The sequence below is a fragment of the Branchiostoma lanceolatum genome, chromosome 14 (assembly GCF_035083965.1).
Source record: "Branchiostoma lanceolatum isolate klBraLanc5 chromosome 14, klBraLanc5.hap2, whole genome shotgun sequence".
Taxonomy (NCBI): Eukaryota; Metazoa; Chordata; class Leptocardii; order Amphioxiformes; family Branchiostomatidae; genus Branchiostoma; species Branchiostoma lanceolatum.
Genome location: NC_089735.1, coordinates 10,342,914 through 10,364,230, shown reverse-complemented (window position 1 = coordinate 10,364,230; position 21,317 = coordinate 10,342,914). Strand labels below are relative to the sequence as shown.

At 39.3% G+C, this 21,317-nt stretch overlaps 2 protein-coding genes and 1 non-coding gene across 4 annotated transcripts; 2 read left to right on the top strand and 1 right to left on the bottom strand.

Annotated features, from left to right (window-relative positions):
* Positions 1-95: 95 nt before the first annotated feature.
* LOC136448156 (uncharacterized) lies at positions 96-6,627 on the bottom strand. Of its 2 annotated transcripts, none has more exons than XM_066447327.1 (5): positions 6,577-6,627; positions 5,284-5,566; positions 3,505-3,621; positions 2,775-2,927; positions 96-2,155 (listed from the first exon to the last, which is right to left on the bottom strand). In XM_066447327.1, the coding sequence occupies exons 2-5, from the start codon at positions 5,446-5,448 to the stop codon at positions 2,048-2,050; spliced, it is 543 nt and encodes a 180-aa protein (XP_066303424.1). In that variant the 5' UTR covers positions 5,449-5,566; positions 6,577-6,627; the 3' UTR covers positions 96-2,047. The 2 variants fall into 2 exon arrangements, with proteins under 2 accessions (XP_066303424.1, XP_066303426.1); XM_066447329.1 differs by having other exon boundaries at positions 6,582-6,602.
* A 1,351-nt stretch (positions 6,628-7,978) lies between these two features.
* Positions 7,979-20,778, top strand: LOC136448333 (EF-hand calcium-binding domain-containing protein 6-like). The gene is made up of 16 exons (XM_066447734.1): positions 7,979-8,396; positions 11,189-11,307; positions 12,137-12,312; positions 12,663-12,839; positions 13,817-13,954; positions 14,335-14,543; positions 14,962-15,110; positions 15,514-15,710; positions 16,025-16,141; positions 16,777-16,953; positions 17,330-17,465; positions 17,790-17,914; positions 18,308-18,551; positions 19,080-19,252; positions 19,720-19,891; positions 20,396-20,778. The coding sequence occupies exons 1-16, from the start codon at positions 8,051-8,053 to the stop codon at positions 20,657-20,659; spliced, it is 2,919 nt and encodes a 972-aa protein (XP_066303831.1). The 5' UTR covers positions 7,979-8,050; the 3' UTR covers positions 20,660-20,778.
* On the top strand, positions 13,235-13,321 carry Trnak-uuu (transfer RNA lysine (anticodon UUU)). Its single transcript is given in 2 exon segments — positions 13,235-13,271; positions 13,286-13,321. It is a non-coding gene; the product is annotated as a tRNA-Lys (tRNA).
* Positions 20,779-21,317: the final 539 nt, after the last annotated feature.

Below are 21,317 nucleotides of genomic sequence, written 5' to 3'. Positions count from 1 at the left end.
TATTTCAAAAGCATATTGGCTTAAAGTATGAATTATATTCTGCAACTCTATCATGATAGAAGAATATAATAATTCAATGTTACTCCACACAGTGATTTAGATGACAAGAGCAATGCTTTATTCACACTCTGATAAATATGCTATCACCTAGTGACACTTTCATGCAAAAAAGTGGGTAACTTTCTCTTATTCAATACCAAACATCAAATATTACATCTAATTCTACATAGTATTACTTGTAACAGCTCCAGTGTTAGAGGTAGCCAGGGGCTTAATCCAGTTGTCTTTGGGAGTTTGTCAGATCTTCATTCAAATTCTCTTCATACAAAATCTCATAATGATAGGTTACTTGTGTGAAACTATACATATTAAGTGTTCATATACAAAACTAAACAACTGCGTGCATGATCAAGTATTCAGGAATTTCAAATACCCAACAGTTGCGATTTGCAGAAAAAGGTTTGAGAAGTATTACGAATAATGGAAACAACAACTTGGCAAGAAAAAACAGTCAAGACAGACAAGAAAAAAAATATTTCCAGCCATGATATTACATGATCATAAGTCTGGGTCTAAAACATTATTGTCTAAGTCTCTTTCCTCTCAAACATCTTAAATTTTTTTATAATTATAATTGCTTAGAATTTGCAAGACTCTCAGTTTAATAAATTTGTACATTGCACAACAGTTACATGTACTTCTATTCAGTGACAATTATAATCAGCAAAGCTGACATGCATGAATATCTTAGTCCACTATAAGTAGTACTTACACCTCATAACTATTGCTTATGTTAAGCATAACATATAAATAACATAAAACGTTTAATTATTTACAGAAAATAAGAATCCACTGCATAAATTAAAAGACATGCATATACACAAAGTTGTGAACCAAACATTTCCAAAATATACCTCTTTCAAATACACTTTATACAGCATTGCAATGGAGGCATATACTGATATACGTGTAGCAAGTGCCGCCATAATTAAATATTATTTGAAGTTTACGTTATTATCCTAGATGGCTGTAGGATAACAATAACATTGAAAACTGAAAAAAGGCAACCAAGCATGTCAAAAGTATAAAATGATGTGGGAATCGGTGACAATCATTTAGCATGGAAAATTCATAAAAGGCATCACACAAACAACTGCATGCTTCATCATTGTACAAGGCACTGCTCTATATACTTTTATCAGCTACACGTATGTTGAGATCCATTACATGATATCTTTGAATTTAAAATTCCTTGCTCCTTAGTAACACAATGACTGAATGAGTAGCATAGGCTTCAATTCACAGGTCAAGATATAGTACTTTCATTGACACTTCACACTTGTAGATCTTGTGGTCAATCACTTCACTTGGACTAATTTAAAGTGGACAGGTACAATTATACATTTGATAGATCAGACTCTCAGTACATGTAAAGGGCTAAACATTTTGCTGTACAACTACAACTTGTCACCTACTTACCTATGGGTTATACATGTATGATCCTGTTGAAACTTGAAGCACACCACACAATGAAACTACAATGTATTACTATCATCAAGTTACATGTCTCTAGGCTGTATAATTCAAGCAAGCTGCCATTATTTGCAATCATTATAAATCTTACTACACAGTCAAGGCTGCCCAATGAAGACCATTTACAGATTTAGGGGACCGATAAAAGCTGATCTATGTGGATTTGTGGTCACTATAGACCTTGCTATATAGATTGCTATAAACCTTGCAATAGGTCACTATAGGCATGATTCTTAATGCTTGTGTCAGGAAGAAAATATATCTAAGGGAACACCAAAAAGAAGTTCACATTGGCCAAGTGGTCCTTATGTAGAGACATGGTCAATTGTACAGGTTTGACTGTAGGTTCAATCTTTAACTTACATTTGTTTGTTACCTTGCAAAAAACATTTACAGCAAACACTGATATATACAAACGGATAACATACAAGTTGCACATTCAATCTTACGTTTGTAGCAGACACTCACAAACCCACACTTTTTGGCATGCACGGATGGATTCAAACACCTCGTCTCATATACCGAATACATTGCTTTCCCCTTGGAGGTTCCCTCGGAGAGTGAGAAGTGCGCCCGTTACTCGCTGGTCCAAGGTGTACTTGAATATCTGGAAGAATGTGCCCTACAGAAACATAAAAAAGTTCAAGTTCAAATCCTTCTAGCCTCCACCAGGTCCTCCTATGGGCGTATGGATTGAACAATTCGGCAGAAAAAGGAATAATCAAAATAAATTAGCCAGTAGAGTCAGTCCATGGTGAAGATCATATTTTTTTACGGAGCCTGCAACTGGAACCCTGGCAAATATTCTCCCTATAGCCGGCGTAGTTAGTCTGGTAGAGACTAAAGTCCTTCCCATACCTTCTGGTCAGGTGCCCAACTCCATTTCTATAACCCTTGAGCCACACAGTTGTGCAAGCACTACAGTAGGGGCTAGTCCACTGGAACTGGAGTGTGTTTAACTATCATCATACTCTTGCTCATAAGTGAGTGCTTATAAAAGCAGAGAAAGCAGTAGGACCCAGCCAGGATTTGAACCCGCAACCCCCTGAGTCCTAAGAGCTTTCCAAAAGCATGCCTGTCGGGGGAGCAACAACAGGCAGGATTCAAACTCCTTAAGTCTAAATCCAGAGGCAGGGTCACTAATTATTGGACTATCCCCGCTACTTTGAAAGTATTTCTATATTCAAATTCAAGACCAATGGACCCAAAACGACCATCTCGAAAAAACTAGGACAACTTACGAAGAAAAAGTAGCTTCTTCTCTGAGTGAACATCTTCCATGTCAAGCGGGTTCTGTCTTTTCCCTCATCTTGGAAGGTCATGACGATCCGAGGTTGGTGAGCAAAGAAGTCAGACTCAAATGCTAACTTCTTGTTTTCATCGTATGCCACAATCTGGGAAAGATAAAGGTGAATTGTAGATCATATTCTCAATCGGTAAACTTACTCATACAATATATATTGAATGTGCAAATTGCAGTTACACTGTGCAGACATTCTTGGCATACATTGGACCAAATTTACATAAACAGGAAGTTGGCTACATGTACTTGCAATGGGCAGTCCTAGGCCTGGTTGTATGCAAGGCTCTGTGCACTCATATATTTTGTATAACTAGTCAACACACTAGTGTCTGTCCTATTCTTCTTTAGTTGCAATGTTTACATATTTACTCTCCTTTGAATACACATGAAATATTTACTTGACATCCACATTATGTACACTGCAGTGTCATCTGTATGGTGTACATCTCATTGAAAAAGAATGGTAGCAAATACTATGTGAGAACACAAAACCTGGGTAAAGAATGACTTATCATGATTGTAATGTTAAAAAGAGACTTATGTTTACTCTACTGTACGTGTTATACTAAAAGGTATTAGTTGATTTTTGTTAGACGATTGTTTCACAGTTGATGTATACTTCTTTGAATAAAGTTAGGGGAAAAAATATACATTTACTGTCAGAACACCTTAAAGTTTTCGTTCAGCTCCCCGATGACTGGTACCCAGTAGGCTCCGATGAACCTCTTTCCTGGCTTCATGTTGGAATGTTCCACTTCCTGCATCCAGACAAGCCCTGGGTACCACTGAAAACAATACAAACTATGTTGATTTCAAAACTCAGTGGAAAGACCTCCGTGTTATGCATAATAAGACAGCAGGGCAACATTCATTTTGGGGGGATAGTGTACAATCATGTACCCACTGTATTTTGAGCCCTGTACAGAGATACATGTACATGACAATAAATCTTAAATCATATGATATATTATATGAAAATGTATCAAACAACAGCATGAATGGTTTCAGAAGTGCATTGTACACAATACTACACATATATTGGGTAATGTAATGATTTAATGTTATACAGCTTCTGACTAATTTTTTTTTTTTTGCACAAGTTACTTCAGCCGTTGAAATGTACACTGGCTGTCAGTGTCACAGCAACTACATATTGAAACATTAAAGTTATCATGGGAGGATTTGGAGCAAAAATAGTACAAAAATGCCCAACAATTCACGACACCTGCGAACATACAAAAGTCAATGTATTGAATAACAGCATATTAATACAGATGGCTGAACATGAAGAATAAAAGCATTTACTTTTGTGCATGCATGCATTCTAAAATGCAGTAATCACAATACTAGGTCATTAATATTTAAGCATTGTAAATACCTAACATTCAGTACATATACAGACCTAAGTATATAAGTCATACAAGGGGAAGAGTTTGGAATAATTTTTATATTTTTTTTTCTTGTTGCTGAATTTTGAAGCATTTTAGAAGGTTTATGAAAAGTCATTTAAAAAATCCAAAGGCAATAAACACCTCAAATAGAGAAAATAAATCTGTACCACTAAAATCCTTATCATGTCTTCAGTCTTTCTATTATTTTAATTCAATAATTATTACACAAAACAAATTGCTTCAGTCCATACACATAATTTGGTCATCAAATGGCCTGTAAAATACATTACTGTGTAATGGTACCCCCCATTAAATGCTCTAGGACTGAAAAACAAGAAATTGAAGATCTCATACCTTGATAAACTTACTAATAGATATTTCTAATTTTATCCATCACTGCGAATTTCTCTCTGTTTCTGTTTGATTTTCTAACTGGTTATCATAAGGGAACAGAGATACATGTATGTACTAAGTACATATATTAGCAGGAAATTCAAGACAGGAAGTGAGATACCGGTAACCTATTCTGGGACCTTTGACTTAAATGTAACTTCCTGTCAGTGTCCCTGACGTGCCTAGCATGAAGCCACTTTACTGCATACAGTCAGTGGTTGAAATACTTTTTTCAGTGTTCTAGTCTACAATATTGCAGAATGTCAAACTTTTGTTCTACAATTTGAAAATAATTTCTGGAAATACACAAGCCTCCAAACTACAACCTTCTCAACGTCTACAAAACACCCTGTCAGCTTCGTGCAGGTGCGGCGCAGATTCAATTTATTTACAGCAATACTACGTTAATACAGATAAAGCTATTGAATCTTGGGTCTGATTTTTGCATTCTGCAAACTTGCAGACTGTTTGATTTATCCTCTGCAATCTTGAAAATCGTTCTGCAAACTGCAGTTGGGTATCTTGAACGCTGTAGCACAATGTACAAGCAAGCAAGCAATAGTACAAGCAGACGTCGACAAAGAGACACACTGAAAACAAATTGAGTGAAATGAAACAATGAATTACTGCACTGATACCAAAGGTACGTGGACGCAGACTTACAGATGGATATGTCCTGAGATTGGACACATAGCCAAAGACTGCTGACCGGTTCTTCTTGATGACCACATCTTTGGTGACCACTAACGGGTCGTTGTTCAGTTCTATTTGTGCAAATATTGCCGCGATTGTGGACACTATAGCCAAAGCAATCAGTTTTCCCATCATCTTGAATTGGTGGCTCCTTTCTTGATCCTGAGTTCTTTATAGAATTCTTAGGAGGATGAGCTTGTTCCAGTTCCACTTTCTTTGTCCAAGGAGTTACAACATCATCATGTATTTGGCCCTGTTATTGGATAACAAGAAAAGAGTTAGCAAATACCGGTAATGTCTGAAGTGATAGGATATATTTATATTACAAGAGGGCCTGCAGGGGAGGGGGGGGGGTAAATTCAGGTACCAATACTACACTCTATATAGCTTGCCAAAGTCCAAGTTCTTTCTACTTTTTTCTTATTAGCATAAGGGTATTTCAAGCCAAGTGGTTACATGTCTGAGAACCTCTTCTGCAATTTTCAATCAAGCAATCCAACAAGTTATAACATTGGTATATCATTATTCAGATCTTTGAAATAATTTGTTGTCCTCTTCTGCCCCATATAGACTGGCATTCAGCCAGGCATCCATAAAGGTGATCCACATAACCTTCACACACAGAAGTATTTATAGCAGGGGTTAATCAAATTTGAAAGCAATTTCTGTGAATACTTTCTATTGTTGGGTTGTTGTTGCCAATGTCATGTTTCAATGATGTTTGTGTTTGTTGTTGTTTTCCTTCCCTTGAGCCCTACAAAGCAAAATTTAACAACAGCCCCACACAACACGGTACATTAAGTGTACAAACCAATGACGGTATCAAACAAAGTGTGAGCACATTATTCCACCAAAATAATAACATAGTTTAACAATTATGTTCGCGCAAGTGTAATTTCAACGGTGTAAATAATTTGCATCTAAACGACCAGGATACTGAATAGCTTAAACGACTGGTTTATTCAACTAAACTATTCTTCGAGTCCTTGGTTTATGTCCTCACTTCTCAACATCTAAATTATGCATTTTGACAAACAAGTCGATCGTTAAACAAAGACGGTGCAAAAAATATGCGACGAAAACTCTGACCGGCCGTTGTTACATTCAACATATAACCTTTGGCAAAAACATGTAGATTGGCTACCTGGCAAAATACAAAAAGTATACTAAAAGCACAGTTTTATTTTTTATCTTAGATTGCAATTTTGGAGGGCTATATGGAATAAAAGACGTAGAAAAACGGATAATTGTCGGTCCACTTACCTCACCTGTGAGCGGTGTCCGCCATTTTGAAAAGGTCAAAGGTTGCAGCTTACCGTGAAGATATAGCCACTAGTTTGTCATCAGCCGATTCGATATGGTTAGTGTGCGTAACATTGAAGAAAAATGAATATTTTTGACAGTAAGATGAAAATCGAAATTACATATTATTATATCATAAAGAGATTGATATGCTCTATTGTAGTGAAAAGAGTTTCGGAGCTTTTTGGAGTCGTCGATATTGAATATCTAGCATGTTATTTGGCTTCAAAGATTCGGTTATAAATACACCTGTTACAAGCAGACATTCCTGTCTTGCACGCAACATCAATCTTATCTATTCAGAATATTGATTCAAGCAACCAATAATTCTCCACGATTTCTTCCATTGGTTTTCTGTTTAGGATTTCTCTGTAACATTGAAAGTACATTTTGTGATATCAATTCGTCAAATATGTATGAAATAACGAACGTTGACACAATTCAACAATCAGAACAAACCTTCAATAAAGTCATTGTCTGTGAATATTCATCAAAGATACACAGATTTCATTTGGGACAATAAGGCTTTTCATGCGTTGAAATGGTCGCGAGTTTGGCTACCTGTCACATATAAGATGCCACCAGTTCAATGTATTCATAAACATAAAATTACATTTACCTAATTATAAATTGATGGGGTGTAGCGTACGAACCACTTTCTGATAGTATATTATATTTACAACGCTATATTTTTTTATGAACATGTACATGTGTATTTGTAATTAGTCAACGGCCATTAGTATAAAATAAGCTTTATCACGAGGAATTGCTGTTGTACCTTGTTGTTTTAACGCCTAATTCAAGTCATGTGAATATGTGACATTCTTTGGCTTAACAGTACTAGTACTTAGATTCAGTACTACAAACACGAGTTTTGAGTGAACAAATAATGTGTATGCTGCGATAGGCTTGAAAGAAAACCTGTATAAATACCATACAGAGAGTTCGTGAGTAGTTTAGGTTATAAGGGATATAAGTGTTTGGTTGAAAACAAAGACTGTACAAAGTAGTGAAAGAAAGACATTGTCTATTAGATTTGTTTCACAATAATTTATTAGTACATGATGGTAAACAACGGCATTTTGTTAACAAGAGATGTTGTGAAATTGAACAAAAACATTGACCGCAAACAGATTTATTTCGTCAAATACTCGCGGGTGAAGTTGTGATCTCTCTGTAAACAAAGCATGTGGACCAATCACTGGGCAGGTAAAGTGACCCGACTAGTCCTACCTGTTGGCCCCGCAGGTGTCTCACCTTTCGTGAGTACAATAGGGCCTCAGAGAAGTGCAAACAACTCCTCCTGCGGCGACCAATTAGCAACTCTAAAGCCGCGTGGTCGGTTACTAAGGAGACCAAAGTTGTTTGACAACGGGGACACGAGAGCGAGACCGGAACAACAAAAAAACTCTGTAGTAAGTTCTCTGGATCCAACATGGCACAGGCAGGTGTTTCTCGCCCTGCTTCGCAAATGAGCATCGGCTCAGCAAGAGTTGGGATTACTCTACCGGAGATTCAGCACCCGATTTCTCGACTTGGCGACCCCGATAAAATCTCCGTCCGCGGCGTCTCCAGGCAAAGCGGCCGGGGTGTCGAAGACCTGGCGCCGAGTAGACCCCTAGCCTCCGAGAAAGACTACACGGCTCACAGGGTCCGTACCGCCGACAAAACTCACCGCGCTAAGAAGGAAGTCCTCCCGCCCATGAAGTATGAGTCCATACCTGAAGGAGTGGAAGTGGTCGAAGCAGCAGACACAAACAAGGCTCGTCTACCTGTGTTCGGTGAGTCAAAAACTTTCACGTACTTTTCTTTAGTGCGCTTCTGAACACTGCTTCAATTGACTGACCCGACAACAGGTGTTTGAACCCACTTTTCATTCAAACTTAAAGTCTGCTTTTCAGTCAAGTTGACTCTTTCCTTCTTGTGATACTAATAGCCCGGTGTGAATGTTTGTGGTCAGGCATCTTGGGACCAATTTCGTCTAAGGTACGAACACCCATTCAAGTAAAATAAGCTTAGTGTCAATTGTCACAACTAATTATGATATATTTTACGTAAAATCACTCCATCCCTGCCCATCCCATCCCTTCACTTCGCCAAGATCGCACCTTCAAGCACTTTTGTGCCTCTGAATTACGATTCTTTATAATCGGTTTATACCCCAATACCATTCCTCCAGTATAATGAATCAAGCGCTGTGGACAGCTTATTTGCCGAAGCGTAAACAAATCGCCCGGGCTAGTAAACAAATGAATCTTCTATCGACACGTACTATCAGTAAAAATAGCAATGTTTCCAAGACATTTACCATGTATCAATTTGTCTTCCACAACCGTGAACAATCAATCTAATTAAAAAGACTTTTATTACTCGGTTGAGGTATGGTGGGATTTGAGCGGTCACACATGTATAGATCTGCGGACATGTTGTCTTAGATACCATAAACACGCCGCCATTTCTAACCACCGATTCTTCTACACCTGTAACAATCCAAAACTTTCTTCAACACACAAATCCCCCAGACCGACAATCTAGACTCGTTACACACAATTCAGTGGCAATTACGCTGTGACTTACGAGTGGTGGTCTTAAAAGCATGTCGCAATGAACAGGTTGCCATAACGTTGAGAGCTTGATATACAATCCAAATGGCGGACTCGAGTGTAGAGAGTGCACTTACACCTGGTCTTATGTACACTGTTAGCACAAAGTAACCACGAACCGGATAGATTTCTATGTCAGTTTGAATAGAAGAAAAAATGGGGTTCGTTTAGTACCATATCTTAACCATTTTGACGTAAATTACACACTTTTAAACGCAAACCATTTTGTTTATCTTAGCTGCTAAGCAATATTTTTGCCCTCCTGTGCCCTTTAGACCCTAACTCTGTGCAAAAAGTAAGCGTGTACATACAGTTAACAGATAAGGAAGGTTATGATCGTGACCTGACATTAATGTTCTGCTTAGGACGTGAACTGATTTTAGTTCACTGGGTTCCAGAACTATCGGTGTGACGAAACCGGACACGCTTGGACACACTTTCTCCATTCATTCTCAGACGCCTTGAAAGCTATTGAATGGGGACACGGTTGTTGTGTTTCACCTAGAAACAGTTCACTTTAATCACCGTTCCGTATGCAGCGCTGTACTTGCAGCACTTACCAATAGACCAAACAAAAACATCACATATTTTCAGATTTTACTAATCTATATTCTTCCCAGACAGACTCTGTTGTATTTGTTAAGATCCCAAGTCAGCAGTTCGATTCATGACTGAACACTCAAAATATTTGGTCGTCTTTTGTAACTGTTTACTTTATTACAATGCAAGTCGAGTGGAACGTTAGGCTTTTTCTAATCTTCGAATCCATAGCTAACATACAACTACGTAACAACAGTTGATCATTTAGACTGGTTTGAAGACGATAGGAAGCCATTCATCTTACACGAAGTCCAAAATGGCGCTTTTATCCCACCCCAAAATAGACAATTTTATGCCATTAAATGTTGAATCCAATACAACCAAGTAAGATGTTATCTCGAAGTTGAATATGAATAACTATATGATATAGATTTGTCCACAGGGACATTTGTGTAGAAAGGACATTCTATCTATAGCATGACTCAGTACTTTAATAAGAGTGGTCGACACGCTGTTTTCACAATGACGTCCGCACCAAGATAAACATGGATACTGTACATAGTTTGAACAAACCTTGCCGCCTGAACAAACACCTTCTTCCTAATTCCACCCTCTCGGGTTGCACATATTCAATGAGACTCTCTCTTAAACACATCAAGCGAGCTAGACGTTTGGTTTACGGAGGTATAAATATAGCAGACATAAATGGAAGACAAAAAGGTAGCGTGACTAGTACGTCGATAGACATAAAAGCCCTTACGTTTTACCAACAAAATAGGACTTAGTCTGTGTCAAAAGCATATTGTCATCCTATTATTTATATAAAAGTGAGGGTTTAATTACCATGCAAAGGGTGAAATGGGCTATGGGAGACTCTTGATATGTCGACAAAAGAACGTTGATGCGTTGTCAGAAAGGGTGATGATTAAATTTTGTATACGATTGTACTCTTTGTACACCGTGTACGTGTGGGGTTAATAGTGAACTTCCTCTCTTTGATGACTATTCTGTGTAGCAGACGGTGTCACTGAAAATAATGAAGTATCTAAATTTTCAAAAGAATCCGATCATATCTCAACGTATTCAACCAGTTCTTATGATACCGTATATAATATGTAATATCGAACAGGCATGCTTACGGGGGAGGGATATCTATTATAAGCATCATCACTTCAAAATGTTTGAAATGGTTGAGAAATATCTAGAAATATATAGCAAAAAAAAAACTTGTCAACAAACAAACAAACAGATAAGCAAACAAACATGTGCTTTTTGAGAAAGAATTTCTGTGGTCAAAATACACGTGTGTCTTGATATGTGCAAATGCTTTTTTTTATGATGGCAATGTGTGATATCTGTACACACATCGACAAAATTGACAAACATTACAAACGCACTAATAGCATTAACTCTGTTTTTTCCGTGCCCAGGTTCCCGTGCAGACATGGCGAGCCGTGCAGAGAGCCGTGCCAGTGTTGTGAGTCATGGCAGCGCCAGGAGCGGCGCGCTGTCCCGTCCTTCAACTAGACTCCGTCTGGAGATAGACGAGGTTTGTCAAATACACAGACTTATTATTCAACGTATAATCTGAAGTCCATGAAGACCCCAGCACTGCTTTCTTATAACGGAAGATATATTAAAGAATATCTAGACGATAGAAATTCCTCCAATGACTGTAAGAACCCATTCTAAACCCATACTATACACTCTTGTATTAGGTAGATTATTAGCCCTTAGATATATATAGACCTGTATTTATGTGCCAGTCATACTTTGTACCTTGTAGAATTGTTGAGAAATAAAGTTATTATTATCATAATATTTTCAATATAACTAGGGTATTTTGTCTGCTATTTTAGATAGTTGTAATCAACGAGGTTGTCGTCATTCAAAACACTTCAGATTTCACGCAAATGACGTAAAATGTGTGATCTGCCCTCACGACAATCTTTCTGTTATTAAAGAGATGGATATACTTCAAAGGCACACTAAGTTTCTCCTACGCAAGATTGATAAGCTAAGGCTAAGCTTCTGTAATGTACAAGCTTTAAAAAGACAATAGTTATAATCTATTGACTGCCTTTTCTTAAGACCATTCTGTAATACGTTCCTAGAAACATGATTTCCCATGGGTAGATGCTATGATTAGATTTTCATTACAAGTGTTTCTATTCGCTTAGCTGGAAATGCTATTGCTGGATAAAATGAATGCCGGGTTCTGAAAAAGGCAATTATTATAATCCATGGACTGCCTTTACTTTTGAGCTTATTAGCTTTAAGTCATATAAATAATTCTGTAATACATTCCTTCAAGCAAGATTTTCCCATTGGTAGATGCTATGATTAGATTTTCATTACAAGTGTTTTTATTCGCTTAGCTGGAAATGCTATTGCGGGAGAAAATGAAGGCGGGGTTCTACACCATGAGACAGGCTTTCAAAGCGAACGATCCTGAAGGGAAGGGGATAGTCTCCAAGGAGGCGCTGCTGCACATTCTGACGTCATTCCTGGGCCGTCCAATCACAAGCAAGCAACTGAATCATCTGCTTGCAAGGTATGTTTCACATTTACAATTTTTGATTATCATAGGATGATTCTAGTTCATAACACAGTAGAAACCAACGTCCTGGCATTGAAAAATGCGTTAATACATGGGCTTGTAAAACCCATGCTAGTTACAGTTACAACATACATGAACAAAACTTTGAACATTTAGACTTTTAGTTTATTTTATGATAACACTTGTTCATTGTTTAACTTGATAATCCATTCCACTTCACCCTACTCTGTGACTACTAATGAAAGAATCAAAGACAGATGATTTGTACGTTAACTAGATTTGTGATTCAACTGTTTCAAGAATTCCAAACTAATGAGAATCGTATCTGCTTATGATTTTCTCAGGTTGGGCCTTGCTAACAAGAGCGTGATCAAGTTTGATGAGTTCTATGCAGTGTTCCGTGAATCGGTGTCCTCAGAGTACCCGCGATGGCTCGACCCCGTCCAACGCCACTTCCAGGACAAAGTCACCATGTCTTCCGCAGCAGTACACACACAACTCAAGGAGAAAGCCAAAATGAAGTAAGTAAAATAAAGTAAAGAATATAGCTAGCCTAACACTACCTGACTGGTCGAAACGTCGAAACATTTTAATGACGTCGATGAGTGGGATTAGATACACAGTTTTGTGTTCCTTGCTAGCTTGTGGAAAACTATTGAGCATACATTTATTCTTCTTCGGGTATTTTGCTATTTTGCTAGTTAGAAGGCAGATACCTGTTAAGCCTCAATCTGACTGGACCCTTGACTTAGTAATGGGAATATCATGCAAAACGTACAAGTATGACTAAAAAGACAACAAATCACACAAAAGAGTAAGTAAGAAAATTGATTTTTGACGATGAAATTTGTCGCCAACGCACCGCGGATCCAGTGAGATATGGCTATTTTTATTTAGACAAAACGATCGTTTGAGTGCCCGGTTAGCTCAGTCGGTAGAGCATCAGACTTTTAAGCAATATGTGGCCATCTGAGGGTCAGGGGTTCAAGTCCCCTATCGGGCGAATAGTTTTATTCCACACATATTCTAGATTTTGTAATTTTACACGTCATCTTAAACGGTGAATCTTAAAAAAATTATATTCTAGGTGTTATATTATGCTAATTCAGCAAATTGAGGTACGCTCTCAAAATGTACTTGTTGATTTTATATGATTCCTTGAAAACTTGAAATAGGACAGTCAAAGCAGCTAGATATGCTGCTGGCGTCAACCTGCATAAAAATTCAGACAATACCTTCAAGACACATCTCTCTCTCTCTCTCTCTCTCTCTCTATATATATATATATATATATATATATATATATATATATATGCATTAACATATGTATATACACATAAATCAACAATAGCATGAGATTAACCCTGCAGTTACATAGAATGATGTGAAACTTAAATAATTTAAGTTTAATCTAGCAATTAACAACAAAGGTACTGTGGATACTAAAATGACTGATATATGAAATACTAACTTATTAAATGTACAAATTCTATCACAGATTCCTGGATCTTGGCGACCTGATTCCACAAAGTAACCCGGGCGGTTCACTCCGTATCCTTCCGCCAGAGTTCCGTAACATCCTGCAGAGAATGGGCTTCTTTCTGGAGGACGACGAGTTCGGCAAGCTGTGGAAAAAGTACTTTCATTTCTATGTCTTCAACAATGATCTTAGAACGATAAACGTTTCCACTAAGGGTGGACGTCTAGTAAAACTTTATTGTCTGATCTTTGTGTGCTTGTGCCTATGTTAATACATAGAAACTGAAATACGTCTATGGGCCCCAGCGACTTTCTATGGCAGTGCTTCAGAACTAGTACTTCCAGTCTTGATATCTCATATTTTGGACATGCTATGGACAGGGTCTTTGGGTGGCGGATAGGTCTATGTTACGAAAGAAGTTAGTACAGGTTTTGGGCACCATAGCAGCCTTCTTTAGGCCTTCTTGTTCTTTTTCTATCGATGAAGCAACAACGTTTGTAAACCTAGTTATTCATCTTTTCGTCTTTTGTTTCAAGGTATGACCCAGACGATCTTGGCGTCATCAAAGGTGATTACCTGATGAAGAAACTCGGCATCACCTTCAGAGAGAGCACCGCGAGCACGAAGAGATCCCCTCGGGAGGAGACCGATGTAAGCCTGCCGCCCACCCCGGCACCGGCCGCTGTCCCCGCGCTCCAACCGTCCAAAAGTCCCGTCCCTGCAGAAGAGAATGCTGGCACACCACGTAAGTGTTGTATCTTAAGTATTTGTTTATCATCATCCAACCAAAGGAAATTACAGACCAATTTTTTCGACCGTTTCCATCGCTCTTGGGCAGGACTTTGACCCACTATCCTGACGCGCACTGATTTCGGTACTCTCCAAGCAGAAGTTTGGCGTTGGCTTGTGTTTGACGTCTTTTTAGTCGTTTTTGTCGACAGAGAGAAAACGGGTCAAAATAGAAAGCCCGTCAAAAACGCCTAAAAAGACGTTAAAAACAAGCCGGAGCCGAAGCTCTGCTCGGAGAGCATGATTTCGGGATGTGTGACGTCAGGAGTTGGTCAAAGGTGTCCGGAAGTCGATACCTGCCGCCGTCCCGGCTTCATTAGCATACACAGCCAAACACAATAGTCACATATCTTTATCAATTGTTTATCCATTAGCACCTTCAACAAGAAGGTCCATCACGAAAGCAGACGTGGAACGGAAGACGTCCCTGGACATTGAGAACTGGCTGAAGAACAAGTTCAGAGAAGGCTTCAAGAACATGAAGACTGAATTTGCCAAGTACGATCCTAAGAAGGAAGGAAAGGTAAATCATATGGCTGTACACAATACGTGTAGAAACATATTGCAAAGATAACTAAGTCGATACCTATTTGGTACATTTAGCAGGATATAAACTGCATTTTTCAAAACAAACACAAACTTTAAGGAAAAGTGAATCTTACCAAAATCTTCCACTGGATAGCACTGTCAAGGAGTTAGCAACTCACTTATTCTATGACGCCACTTTATACAATTAAAACACGTGATCATGACTTATCGAGCAGTGGATCAACATTTTGAGAAAGTTTATGACGTCCCCCGCCACGTCAAGATTTAGGGTAAGTGTTTTCGACGAAGGCTTTTTCGTCATCATTTTTGTCATCTTTCCCAGCTAGCGGCATTATTTTAGTTCCCTTTTTAACATATCTATTTTACAATCATTTTAGGTGAGCCGAGAGAACTTCAACAAGGTTCTGGCGATGTTTGGTCTGCAGCTGAAGGAAGATGCCCAGCTGGACCAGTTCTTCGCACGTGTCGGGCTGGGGCCGAGCGACAGTCTGTCCTACCGGTACTTCTTACAGCGGTACCAGGACCGCAGTGAGGCCGGCATGCCTCACCAGATCCTATCTGATGAGAAACACAGGTTAGTGTTGACGCTTCCTGATTCTTGTTATCTATCATCTGTTATTTAATGTCTTTGGACAGACTTTTGAAACTGCATTCGGGCAGTGGTGTATATGGCAGTTAGCAAAAAGTAACAGTGTTTTAAGATACCAATATCTTATAACGAGAAATACAAGTGGAAAGAAAAGATGGACAGGAACCTAGAAGCACCTAGAAAATCCATGTCACGTACATGTAGAAAGTTTACGGCATTGATAGAAAAGGGCTACGCCGTTGAGGCGTTGCCAAAATGTTGCTAAGCAGTACATACATCGCTCTCTTCTGTGCTGATAGATTCAACCGGAGTGAGGGGGCAGGTAGCGTGGCGGCCTACTCAACAGCCACCGGCGCGGAGGCCAAGCTGATGAACATGTTCCAGTCGGAGTTCCTGGCTCTACTAGGAACATTCCAGTGAGTAACATTTGAACATTGTGATTATCAGTCTCTATCCAGTACATTTTCTGTAGTTAATTCTTGTATCTAATGAGGTAGAATTTGCATGATAGATATAGACGTATCTCCCAAAAGTTAACTTTGACCATAAGGTTATGTTTCCAACAGCCTTTGATGGTTTTACAGCATAACTAAAAAGCTATTGATGGATTGGCATGTGTGTGTGTGTGTGTGTGTGTGTGTGTGTGTGTGTGTGTGTGTGTGTGTGTGTGTGTGTGTGTGTGTGTGTGTGTGTGTGTGTGTGTGTGTGCGCGCGTGTGTGTGTGTGTGCGTGTGCGTGTGTGTGTGCGTGTGTGTGTGTTGATGAAACAACCAAAATCCAAAATGTGCGCCTCCTAGTAGCTTTTAATGACATTGCAGTGGAGATTAGACCTTTGATAGCAGTTTTTCTCCCGTAAATCCAAATGCCAGCTGTAGAAATTAGCGACGGTCACATGGTCAAGATTTTTAAGTGTAGGAATCTTTAAGGCTTGGGAATAAGTTTTTGCGTGGACGCCCTTAGTAGCTTTTCTTAGAACTCCAGACTTCTTATGATAGCAGCTGTTGGAAACCTTCTTAGATCAATTATGAACATTGTCTTGTTCATTTCGCAGTAAAATCGACAAGCGGGGAACTGACCTGATCACACAACAGGAGTTCCGAGCGGCCATTGAGAGCAGGTTCGGGATCGAGGTGTCAGACCAGGACTTCGAGATGCTCCTGGACAGGGTTCCACTCAACAACGACGGTCTGGTGAAATATCCCGAGTTTATGGCGCAATTTGATACCAGGTTTGTGATTTTAAAATGTAACAAAACATTGCAGCCCTTAACATAGTTGTATTTATCATAATTATATGTGTACGTGTTGTGTGTATTTGCAATTAGCCCTCGGGCATGTGTTTGCAATAAACTTTGTATTGTAGTATATATGGCCAGGGCATAACTACCTTTTAGTGATAAACAGGATACTGTTATTGTTACGGCATTCCTAGGTGTGTCATGTATAGTAAGTCATACTAGATTTAAACCCGTATGGTCTTTGAAATATCAAGTAATTTCAGTATACCACAAAGGACATGTATTTACAAGAACACAACACGCACATGTTGTGCTTGGCGAATCACTGTAGTGTGATGTAATGTGGCATTTGTATCATATTCAACAGAGGGGCGGCGCCAAGTTTGTTCGACGCAAAGTCCACAAAGACAGCAGTCACCAAGAAGAAGCCAAAAGAAGAAAAGAAGCCTAAGATGCCAGACCCAATAGAGATTGAGTATGAGAAGGGAAGAACTGCTGAACAGGTAAGACTATTTTGGCGTTTCACACCACAAACTAACCACCAATATACGCCTTACCAATCCAAAACGTGTTTCTTGATGTCAGTCTGTGTGTCCTACATTGTTGTTTGTTCTATGAGTTATTCTGTGTCTGGAACCCTTTAAAAAAACTATCACACCAAACGTCCCAAAAGATCACCACCTTTATTTACTACGTACTCCCAATCGACAACTACCATATGTAGGAACATTTGGCTTTGTAAGGATGGTGCGATGTAGCTAGGTTGATAGTTTTGGATCAGCAATGTGTTAACAGGGTGTTAACAGATCTACATTTTTTGTTCACAGCTCTTTGTGGTCATTAAGAATCTGATTACTGATCGTTTTCAAGATGTGGAAGAGGCCTTCTATGAGTTAGACGAGAACAACACCAAACGTCTGACACAGGACATGATGTACGATCTGGTCAATAGGTACGTCATGTCCCATGTTTACCTCTCAACCTTCAGAAATGCACAATAAGATAGCATGGATAATTGTTTGTTTTACATCTTAAGAGATGGTGTGGAAGTTTACCTGGTCACTACTCTCTCCCGGGGATTTAGGCTGCGCTTGCCCGGCCACTGTAAGCTTAATTATAAGCTTCGATCGATACGTAAGCCCCGCCAACTTACCCGTTCCCGGTGAATTCTCCTCAAAGAGGGCCTGAAGAAAAGTTTCCTCAATGGGCATGTTAACGTTGGCGCTGGGGTCGAGAAGCCAGCCTATGCTATGAAGACCCCGAAAACAGTCCCTCAGTTTACAAAGTTTATAAATTGTAACAGATCAAGATGGCTATCTCTAACACAATATCCGTATGATTACAGATTCAACCTCCATCCAAAAATCACACGGGGCGAGGTCCGGCGACTGTGGGACACTTTCATCACAAACGTGGACAAGACGCTCGACTATCTCCAGTTCGTTCGCCATTTTGGCTACTCGGCCAAGTCTGCATCCTTCCCCAACGCCAAGATCTCTCCGCCAAAACGTGGTGACAACGACTGCATGATCCGCTCCAGGAAACTCAACTGTGCCGCCGACATGCTGGAGGACAACCTTCGGGCAAAGGTTTGTAATTTATAATCCCCATTAAAAGATAGACATGCGCATCACTTGCATAAAGAAGATGAAGTGTGTGCCATGATGAGAAGTTGGAAATGGCAATAGCAAAGAAATGAAGTATTGATTTTGACATGTCCTTTTGTCTAGCTGTGTGTCTATTTGTCTTACAGTTTGTGTCTCTCTCTGTCTAGCTATCTCTGTCTATTTGTCTATATCCCTGTCTCTGCCTCTCTGTGTGTCTGTCTTTCTATCTATCTATCTATGTCTCTTTCTAACTGTCTCTCCTTCTCTGTCTCTTATTCTCTCTCTCTCACTGTATGTGTGTGTGTGTGTGTGTGTGTGTGTGTGTGTGTGTGTGTGTGTGTGTATATTTGTTTCCGCGATTCCAAACACACACACCGAAGTGTTGCCATACAGCATTTATACTGATATTGGTACTGGAAAGATTGCAACACAGTATGGACAAAGGGGATAAGTCTACTACCTTTGGAAACTGTTTAGATATCAATCGTCACTTTTACACTCTGTTGACAGGTTGACTACATGTGGGACGAACTGAGGAAAGAGTTTCTTGAGATGGACGTGTACCACACCGGGTTCGTGACGCGGGAGGAGTTCCACGATGTCCTGACTGAGCTGTGCGTGCAGCTGTCTGAGTACGAGAAACACGTGCTGGCAGACAAGTTCGCCGTCAGAGGAGACGGAAGGTAAACATCATTTGAGTACATCTTTTTTCAGGTTTACCAACATTTTGTTTATTCTTAATCATCTTATGAATATCTGTGAAAGTCTAAACTACACTTCAAAATATCACGATAGCTCGTGGCCGTCCGCCTATCAGCCAGGAGAATGATTTAGATATCGAAAACTACCAATAGGAAGGCAATAAGAACTATAAGGCCTTTATCGATGTGAAAACTAGTCCAATGGGAGCTCAGAACTCTCTGTCACCATGGAAACCAGTCATTACAGCTTTCAACACCATGGTAACAGACAGTTCTCGGTCTAACGATAATGTGTCCATAAATCGACAGGGTTAGGCTGTCCCCAGTTTTCCTAACTTAGAGGTGTTGGACAACAAGATGCTATCGGCTGGACCAGGCAGAAGCTAGACGATTTTAGTCATGGTAATGTTTGACACAATACTGATCTTTTGACTGTCTCTATTCACCAGGGTGTCGTACATTGAGTTCCTGAAGCCATTTGCGCTACGGAAGACCACCTTCAGACACGGTAACAACATGCTGAACCTGCTGCAGCACCCACAGGCAGAACTCCCCATGAAGGACGTGGTGGACGATCCGGGCAAGGGTCTGGGGGGCATCACTGCTAGACTACGGCAAAAGGTAGCTTGAACTTCTGACGTTACCAAAATTAGAGTTTTCCATAATTGTTGTGAGCTAGATGGTCATTCTACTTGAAAAAAGCTCAAACGAGATGGCTGACCTATGATGTCACTAACCAACATGGCGGCGCCCTGGCTCAAGGGTAAATCAGAAAATGTGATCGCAAAACCCGTATTAGCGGATGTAACCACATACACTATCAGTATTGAAACCCTGTTTTTGTATTGACAGTCATTCATTCACCATTTTCCGTCAAGTAGAAGTCTAAGCTTGACTCAGACGAAAAACAAAAAAATCAATGTCCACCAGATTTCAAATCTATATTATCATTTTCTTGCGTGGAGGATAAACCATGTACACAGCTTGGTTAATGTGGTTATTTAAAAAAAGAGGTTATGCTTTTCATAGTAGATGCCTTTGAATGTAACATGCCATGTTCATCTAACTAACAGATTTTATCTATTCCTTATACCAAATGAATGAACTGTTTTCTTCCTTTAACAGCTCGCAGGAGATTGGAAGTACCTTCGCCGCGCCTTTAAGAAGCTCGACAGCGACAACACCGGCTACCTGTCCCTGCCAGAGTTCAGGTCCGTCCTGCGACTCAGCAACCTCATACTGGACGAAGACGAAGTCTACCACGTCATGTCCAAGTTCGACGAGAACATGGAGGGAAAGATCCCGTACAACAGGTTCCTCGAGGATACGTTGAGAAGGAAGCTAGACTCACCGAGAAAATCAGTGTCACCTAGGAAGTCCACGGCTTAGATAGAAAAGAGTCCCGCCCCTATGGCGTCGTCAAAACCTTAAATTTAAAAATGTTCCTGATCAAGTAGCGAAACAAAGAATAGACTATGTAAATCCATCCTATAATAAGAGAAAAAGCGTAAACCATTCTTGCACATCAGTTATCCTGTAATATTTTATTAGGTTTTGTATTAAGGCAAGAATGAGATTTATTCGTTTAAACTGTTCCTTCTTTGATATTCTGTCTATCCCATGTAGTTTTGATTAGAGACTAAAACATAATGCTGTAAAGATTTGAAATTTTGACACTGAATCAAAGTGTTGATTTCTTTATACCAAGTTGAATTTCTCTATATTTTTAAAGATATTATGTGGAATGAATTTGACATTTCAGTCGCTTTTGTACAGTTTTCATCTGTTTCCTATATGATAGGCTATGTATTACTAAATGTAACGATATGACTTTTTGGATCTAAAAACTTCTTAACTTGCCATTGACTTTCTCTTATATTCATGATGCTTGTGCTATTCGTCTATATTCTTCAACGTTTTCTCTAACAGAAGTTCAGAATATCATTCTTATGATTATCTGTCCATCATGTATCAAGATTACCAAAGTTAAAAGTTTGAATCTCTTGCTACTAAAGTTATATCGATCTAGATTGTTTATGTACTGTTA

Excerpts from the sequence above, each read along its gene's own strand:
- LOC136448156 (XM_066447327.1), bottom strand. The coding sequence starts at position 5,448 with ATGATGGGAAAACTGATTGCTTTGGCTATAGTGTCCACAATCGCGGCA. Across the intron at positions 3,622-5,283 it reads ATCTCAGGACATATCCATCT|TGGTACCCAGGGCTTGTCTG; the intron begins GTAAGTCTGCGT and ends TATTGTTTTCAG. Across the intron at positions 2,156-2,774 it reads GAAGAAGCTACTTTTTCTTC|GGCACATTCTTCCAGATATT; the intron begins GTAAGTTGTCCT and ends ATGTTTCTGTAG.
- LOC136448333 (XM_066447734.1), top strand. The coding sequence starts at position 8,051 with ATGGCACAGGCAGGTGTTTCTCGCCCTGCTTCGCAAATGAGCATCGGC. Across the intron at positions 16,142-16,776 it reads GCTCTACTAGGAACATTCCA|TAAAATCGACAAGCGGGGAA; the intron begins GTGAGTAACATT and ends TTCATTTCGCAG. Across the intron at positions 16,954-17,329 it reads ATGGCGCAATTTGATACCAG|AGGGGCGGCGCCAAGTTTGT; the intron begins GTTTGTGATTTT and ends CATATTCAACAG.